Here is an 8,255-nt window from a genome sequence, read left to right on the forward strand (position 1 = left end):
TTGAATTGTGCTTTTTATTTGCTAGGTTCTCTCCTATGGGTGTAGATCACATGAGTGGGCTTTCTGGTGTAAATGTTCCAGGAAACGCATCTTCTGGCTGGTGTATCTTCATCTACAACCTTGGTCAAGATGCTGATGAGGGAATCCTCTGGCAGATGTTTGGCCCCTTTGGTGCGGTTACCAATGTGAAAGTTATTCGAGATTTCAACACCAACAAGTGCAAAGGTTTTGGTTTTGTGACCATGACAAACTATGAAGAAGCTGCAATGGCCATAGCAAGTCTTAATGGCTACCGCCTGGGGGACAAAATCTTACAGGTTTCCTTCAAAACCAACAAGTCCCACAAATAACTTGCTCGTGCTTTTTGTATGGAATAGATAATGGAGTGACAGAAGTTGAAACATTTTTGTTAGTGTAAAACTCATTTTGCGCCAATTTTCACAAGTGTTTGTCTTAGTCTAAATGAGAAGTGAAAAGGTTTTATATTCTGGGATGCAACTGACATGTTCAAATGTTTGAAATCCCACAATGTTAGACCAATTTTAAGTTCCTTTAAGTTATTTCATTTAAAACCTGTTAAAAATCCCCTGAAATCTTGAGTAGATTGCATTAACTAGACCCTCTGGATGGTGGTAAAATTGAAGCATGCTTTCACTTATGAGACTAACATTTGTTTCATTGAATGTTGTCTGCAAAAACTGGAATTTTCTGAAAAATATCAGGCTGAATTCATTAATTTTCTTGGGTTTTATGTTATTGTTTTTCCTACCCATCCCCATGTCCTTTCCTTCTCCCCCCTCTCCCCCAGTTTCAGTAGTATGGAAGAAAAGTTGAGAAATACTAATGTTTTAGTTGACAGTAAATTGTTTGATCAATTAATATTCATAACTGTGTGTCTAGTTGAGGATCAGGCTTTTTAAAGTCAAGGTCTTGTAAGTAGTAGCATGCCAGCCTAACTTTAACACCATTGGGGAGGTAAGTTGCACACTGAGCAGTGGCCGAGCTGTCCAACTCACAGGTTGTAGAAACGTGACTTTTAAAGCCCACTTTGAGAGGAATGGACCAAAGAGTTTCAAAGAAACTCCGGGAAGATTTCAGAGTCAAAATGAAACTCCAAAAAAAGCAAGTGTGAATATATGTTGCTACTTTATCAGACTGAATCTCTTCTGTCCAAATATTTAATGCATGGTGCACTACTTACTGGTACATTATAATGCAGCAAGATACTTACTCATTTTCCAAGATCATTGTAGTTGGAATTCCTTTGGCAGTTCTATTTTGTTAAGAAAAACCAGTTATAAACATTTGAGCATTGTATTTCTCGCATCCCTTCTAATGAGTGCTAGTTTTTTCTATTTTATTAGGATTTTGTTTTGACAACTAGCTTTACTTATTGAACACTCAGCAGAAAAGTACTTACGACTTGCAAGTTAGATATTAACCAAAAAAAACCCCTTTGATTTGTAGATTTAAAGATTAATCCCCCAGGTTTTCTGCAGACTGCCTTGAAACTTTGAGTTGTTCTGTTTCTGTTAATTTTCTTTTGCTTTTTTGTGTTTTTTGTTTGTTTTTACTTTTGCATTTAAGAACATTAAATTTGATTTTGTTTTGCTCAAATTTTGTTTTGTTTTTTATTTTCTGTTCTTTTTTTGCTAAGTATTGCACAGAGTGTCCAGCTTTCAGAGTGTTGTTTTAAAGAACCGTAGTTCCTCCTTAAGAGAATTTTAATTTACTGCTTTGCCAGATGAGTAGAAGAAACAGAGTTGTGAAACGAGCACTGCAATCGCTGTGCCACAGGCTGACGTGACCCTCAGGTGTTCTTGGGTAGGAAACCTGGAAAGGCTGACCCTGCCAGGTACAGGTGTGTGAGGTGCTGTGCACAACTAGAGACTTGGCCACTTTCAACTCTGGTGCTTATGTAGGGAGAACAGATGTGAAAACGGGGTCCATGGCAGTTTAATGCAGTGTCTCCTTGTTTTGCCTGAACCTCTGCCAGCCCCAGAGTTTATTCCCAAATTCCAGAGGCCGTTCCATGCCGCCTGGTCGTCTCGCTCCATCCCAGCTGCCCTTGCCTTGTGCTTGCCGTCGTTCCTCCTCTCCCTCAGTGGGATCTGCAGTCCTGCACTGCCCCAGGGCTCCCTCAGCCTCTGTGTGGGGCCACCGAGGGGCTGCTGCCCAGCTCCAGTGGGGACCTGTGGGAGCTGCTGGTGCTTCTGGAGCTGCCCGGGACACACCTAAACCCTCCAGATAGGCCTTGGCCCAGCCAGCAGCCTCCTGCTTGGTCTGAGCTTGTGTGCAGTGAATGCAGGTGGGATTTTTCCTGGTAAAACATCCAGCCTTGCCTCTCCTGCCAGTCTGTTCACTCTCCATCTCTTGAGAAGCAAAATGGGCTGTGAAACAGTGACTGTGACACAGCAACCAACCCACTCCCACCCCCCCAGTTGTGCTCTTGGCTGTCTGTTCCAGAGGTTCCCACCAGTTTGTTGTCATCGTTTATTACAGCAGTGAATGTTTCTTTTCTGTGTACGAGGAGAGATTGGGAAGCATCCAGGGGCTTCTCCCAAGTTAAAGATGTGTAGTACAGAGTAGTTCTCTTACTGTGTCCCATCTGAACCCTGCACTGTCCTGTTCCACAGGAGTGGGCTGCAGTCATTCCCAGTTCCTGTCGTTCTCTCTTGCCTTGTTCCATTTAAGATAAATTTTCAAACTAAATGGGAATTGCTGTTTATCACAGCATTTAGCTGGGGGTTCAGACTTCTGAGGAATGACCCCTAAACATGGCTCTGTATCAGTGCAGGTTCCAAGCACGCTGGCCATGGCAGCAGCACATTGCTGTGGGCTTGCCAGCTGCCACCCAAAAAACAACTTCTCTTGGATGCTTTTTGGCATCACTGTCCCTTCCTTTTTCCACTGCTTTCCTACTTTTCCATCTCTCATTCTTTGCTAAATAAGAAGGAAATGCAGGATATGGTTTTGTACCACTACTGCAACAATCTCTTTTAGGAAAGGTCTGTTCCCAGCTTCCTTTGATAATTGCTCTGGAAGTGATTTCTAGGTGATTGGTATGAGGAAAGCACTGCTGCTCAAGGCAGGAAAAGAGGATAAAATCCTGCTGAAATATTCAGAGCTGACACCACCAGTAGTGTATGATCTGCACTGTTTCAACAGCCAGTAAATCCTTGGCATAATTAGTTATGTATATATTCTTGATGGTTTTGGTTCTAAACAGCAGCCTGTGCATCCCACTAGTAAAGACCAAAGGGAAACTTCTGGAGGTGGAAACTAAATTCTAACAAGACATCTGCCACCAGTTTTTCTGCCCAAAAGTTAGAAGCAACTGGTGTCCTCACCATGCCATCCAGCAGACCCTGCTTTGAAGCTCTCACTTGAACAGACCTGTTTCAGGAGAGGTTTTGGCCTCTTAATTGTCAAGGAATGTAGAAAAACTGTGGGTATATTCTGCTTTTTCATCCCTTAAATCGACAGAAGCCAGGTGTTTCTGTCAGGTGGCACTTCTGTCTCAGTCAGTGCTTGCAGGATCTTTGTAGAACCAAAGGGCTGTCTCAAAGCAGAGGTCTCACATTCCTCATGAGAAACAGTGTCTCAGGTAGGAAATTTTGAAAACTCTTCATTGCTGGATTAGGATGTGATGATCAGGTTTTGAAAACCTAGATTTGTTGGTCTGTACTGGAGATGTGCTACAGGAACAGCTATGGTTTGGGATCCTTTAGAGCAGATTAGGAGCCTCTCTGGACAACTCCAGATGTAGTTTCTGAAGGACCAGGGTAATTCCCGATGAAAACACAGTTGGCCATGCTGCTGTCACAGGGTCTCCTGTACAGATATCAAAGGGAGTTCCTACATTTGCTTCCCAGCTGTCCACAAGAATGGAATTCATCCTGTGTGGAACGCTGGCCGTGAGCCTCATCACAGCCTAAACCTCCTGGTAACCGTTAGCAGACAGGGAAATTCCACATAAACATGGAAGAGGAATCTCATGTTGCTGAAGGTGCTTGGTATGAGCTGGCAGAGGCAAGTGCAGATCCTTGAGGTGATGAGGGGATGGCAACACCTGAAATCCAAACACGAGCAGAATCAGAGCAGCTCAGTGTGTTCAGTTCTCGGTGAGTCCCTGTTAGATGCTGTCTATGCTCTCAAGTGTTGGATTTATTTTGTTCTTCAAGCTGCATCATCATAAGGTTTGGTTTACTTTAGCTGCTCCACTCTTCTGACAGAGGGAGGGGACTGGCCAGTGCAGTTACTGTCACCTCCTGAGCCCAGCTTGTGCCAATCCTTGTGCCTGTTCTAGCCCTGGGACTGGGAAGGGCTTGAGGATCCAGCTCTTAGATGGAGGGAGAAGTCACCGTCCCCACAGTGATGTGTGACCACAGAGCTTTTCCTTCCCTTTGCTTGGATATGATTTTTGTACATCTGTATCATGTGAGCATGAAACCCACTGAAAATCCAGAGATCCACAAGTCACTGGAGCAGGATATTCTCACTGCAGTGAACACTGGTTGGTCAGTGTGGGGTCACTCACCCTGTCCAGATGACCAAAGGGTGCCTGTATGGAGAGGACACCTATTTTTTAGGGGGTTGAACGTTGTGGTAATGTTATTTATATACAAAGCAGTTAAAAAAATATATATAAAAAAATTGGCATAGCTCCATTTGTCCACCAGTCAAAACCAAAATTATGACCTAACTGTAAAGGTAACCTGTTATTTTAAGGCTGAATTTGGAAAATGAATAGTCCTTAAGGTCCTTAAACATCTGTTATAATTTCATGTTGCTTTAATGTTCTGGGTAAGGTCAATAAAGTAGAAATTCTTCAAATATTTCAGGAGAGACTTTTGTTTAGAGTGCACTCTAAATATTAATAACTCAAGTTCCTTTTTGGATAGTTTATCGTTACGTATGTGCTTTAAAAAAAAACAACTTGGAGGATGTCCCCATGTTTACTTTTTTAACACAATAAACAGGTCATATAATAAACTGTTCATTCAAAGTGGCTCCTCTGATAGCTCTGCCTGCAGAGCATTAGGGTGTTTGGGAGGTTTTTTTGTGAGCTGGTGGCAGCCTGATGGTTCAGTCCCGTAACTCAAACACGGAGCGGTTTGTCCTCTCTCAGAAGGTCACTGTGTTTTTGATTTCCATAATGAAGAAATGTGTCCTCTATAACTCTGTCAGTGAAGCACCTTATTGTTACATTTCTACTTTTAGGCACCTAAGAATAGCTTTAGAGGGAAGGGACCAAATCCACCTTTAGCATAAGGAAACCCCAACCCCCTTGAGCTCCCTGAGTGGAGCTGTACTTGTGTTTTGGGGTTTTTTTCCATTTTGTTTTTTGTTGCCCCAGGGCTGAATTTGCCACCTGAGGTACTTTAATCTCTATTTGGAAGCAGGAGAGTCTTTCTGTGCCGTTGGCAAGTTCCTCTAACGTAGCTCTGCACTTCTCAAGGTGGGAATGCTCAGCACAATAGGACGGATAAATCCAGAGCTCGAGAGGCCAGTGGTTATTTTCTGTGATTATTACACCTTATTGGGTTTTTCTGCTTATTAAAGAATAAAAAAACTGTGGAATTCATAAAAAAGGGGTCTCAGTTTCCTCCCTCTCTCTTGGAAGAGGCGGTACCTCCGTGACAAGCAGCGGGATGGAAGGTCGCCGTTCCTCTCTAGGTGTCCGCTCGTAGGTTGATCAGGTACGGCGTCGTTTGGGTGGCTGCCTTCTGTGGCAGCCTCATGGAGTCAAACAAAAACCCAGCTCCAGATGTTGCTTTCTCCTCCTGCACGATTTAAAACCAGTCAAAGCCTTTATGGTCTCTAAAACAAAACCCACCCCCCTCCCCACCCCGCCGTGAGCGGGTTTGACGTTCAACCCCGGTGGTTCGTTCTAGATCACACTTGGTCAAACAGCAGCAAAGGTTTTAGAGAGATTTTTCTGTTGAGTGGAATTTTCAGCACTGAAATTCTCTATTGTTGCTAATGATGGGAAACCAGTAATGGTAGAACTGCCACCTGAAACCTTGGAAAATTGCTTCTGTGTTCACATTTTAGAATCTCAATATTCTCCTACTGTTGTTCCTTATTTTTAAACATTTTTGAGCAAGTTTTTGGTGGAATGGCTGAACTTTTTCACTTGGTCATTGAGAAGAAAATGACTTGAGACATTTGAAACATAAGTTGAGATAAACCTTTATTTGACGAGTAATTTGAATAATACTGTACTTCTAGTCTTTTTATTGATTTCCTTTCCTTTAACTTATGTAATCTTTTGTTTATAAATTAATCTGTTTGTGGGACAGAAGGTTTTATCAATTGCTTTCCATACTGTACAGTATATGGTTACACATTTTGTATATTTAGTGTGTTTTTAAGTTATTGATTTGTTTTATATCAAATAATTTATTTTTCAGGTACCATTTTCATTTAAACTTTGTTTTTACATGGGTTTATTTTAAATAAAGTATGACACTGCTTTCCAAATGTCTAAAATGAAGTTGAATCCCATTGTGTTATTTTGAGATGACTTATGTAAATTAACTTATTTTAGAAATAACTGCAAAAATGTACCAAGTTCATACTTTGGTTGTGCTTCAATTCAAGTGCTTGGAAATTCTCTGCAATGATTTTTGAGCAGTTTGAAAAAATGGAATTTTCATATTGAAACAGTTCAAAGATTTGTTGATGAAGCAGCAGCTTTGTAGAATCCTGTGGATGGAGTTATGAGCATTGTTTTCTATATGGATTTTCAAAATTAAATGAAACAACTCATAGATATTTTACTGGTGTTAAGACTTAAATGAAATTATCTGTTAATAGTGCGAAGAAGTTTTGTACTTTTGCCACATGTTCATGACTGGTTTTGTTGAGCACTTGTTTGGAACATACTCGGGATGTTTTTACATGAGCCCTGATGAAGGGTGATGTACTTCAAAATAGAATTAGGCTTTTACTTAATTGTTCATATTTTGTCTTTTTTTCCCTGCAGGAATTGGATTATTATTGTGCAGTTTGGAATTTGACATGTTTTCAGAAGAATCTGAACTGTGTTCAGGAATAGGCCAATCAAGGCTCCTCCACTAAAGATTTTGTAACTTGTGGCCTTGTTAGAAAGGTGGAATTAAAAGAAGGTGCTTGGTTTCCTTCCTGTTTCTCAGGAAAAAAAAGTCATTATCTTCATCTTATGGTTTTCATCCCGATTAAACCAAACCCAAAGCCCAGCTACACTGTTAATCAGAAATGTTTAGTGAAACTTCTGGAGGGAGCTCTTGAGGAAATGGGAGAGGTTCAGGTTGGATATTGGGAAAAATGTCTTGATGGGAAGGGTTGTCAAGCCCTGGCACAGCTGCCCGGGGCAGTGCTGGAGTCACCATCCCTGGAAGGGTTCAGACAACGTGTGGATGTGGCACTGGGGGACAGGGGTTAGTGGTGAACACTCTGGTGGTGCTGGGCTGATGGTTGGACTTGACAACCCTGAAGGTGTTTTCCAACCCCAGTGCTCGGTGTGCAGGTCAGGAGGGTCCCCTGGTTCCTCAGGTGGGGCTGGGGCAGGACAGACAAGCCCAGGTAACGCTGTAGGGAGGTTCTTTAAGGGGCCTTTTTCAGAAATGTGTCTGAAACTGTGTCCTTTTGGTCAAAGGAACACATAGAACCTTGTTGGCTATGCATAGGCTGTGTTCCAGTCTTGGTCCCTTTTTCACCAACAGAAATTTTTACAGTTCTGATAAACTGAAGTCTGTCCTGCTGAGTTTCAGCAGGTGCCTTGCTGTGTCCTTTAGTCGCAGAAATGATCCCTCTCTCAAATCTGGGCTGATTATTGTACCTCTGGTTTTTCTCTTAATGACTTACTGTGAAAAGGGATGTAAAATAAGAAAAATGAATAGCGTTTCATGTGTGGAGTCAGGGAGCAGAGGGCGATGCTGCCTCAGCTCAGAGTCCTTCCAGCTCGGGGGATTGTAAGATTTGCAGTTATTTTTTCATGTGAAGGGAATTTCTCCATGCAGTGCACTTCACCATGTGGAATTATTCTTAGTGCTAAATTGGTGAAGAGCTGAAGTGAGAATTTCTGTTACTACCAGTGTAATGGGCAGCATCTGGTGTTCTCAGGAATGCTTCATCAGGATTTAGACCTTTCCTGGGTTTTCCTTTTGATGGAGCTGGAACACCTTCTCCGTTCTTGCTTTCACCAGGTGTTCATCCAATGTGATTCACTTTGCTCAGGTTTGTTCTGACCACTGTTGTATTTTCTACAT

At 42.1% G+C, this 8,255-nt stretch overlaps 1 protein-coding gene across 2 annotated transcripts in view; it reads left to right on the plus strand.

The window, feature by feature from the left end:
- Window positions 1-6,850, plus strand: part of ELAVL1 (ELAV like RNA binding protein 1) — a 40,478-nt gene extending 33,628 nt beyond the window's left edge. For both annotated transcript variants that reach the window (XM_027669958.1, XM_027669959.1), the window contains one exon: window positions 26-6,850. In XM_027669958.1, coding sequence (XP_027525759.1) covers window positions 26-350 — 325 coding nt within the window. In that variant the 3' untranslated portion in view covers window positions 351-6,850. The remainder of the gene's footprint in view (window positions 1-25) is intronic.
- Window positions 6,851-8,255: the final 1,405 nt, after the last annotated feature.

This window comes from Corapipo altera, unplaced genomic scaffold (assembly GCF_003945725.1).
Source record: "Corapipo altera isolate COAL_440 unplaced genomic scaffold, ASM394572v1 186, whole genome shotgun sequence".
NCBI lineage: Eukaryota > Metazoa > Chordata > Aves > Passeriformes > Pipridae > Corapipo > Corapipo altera.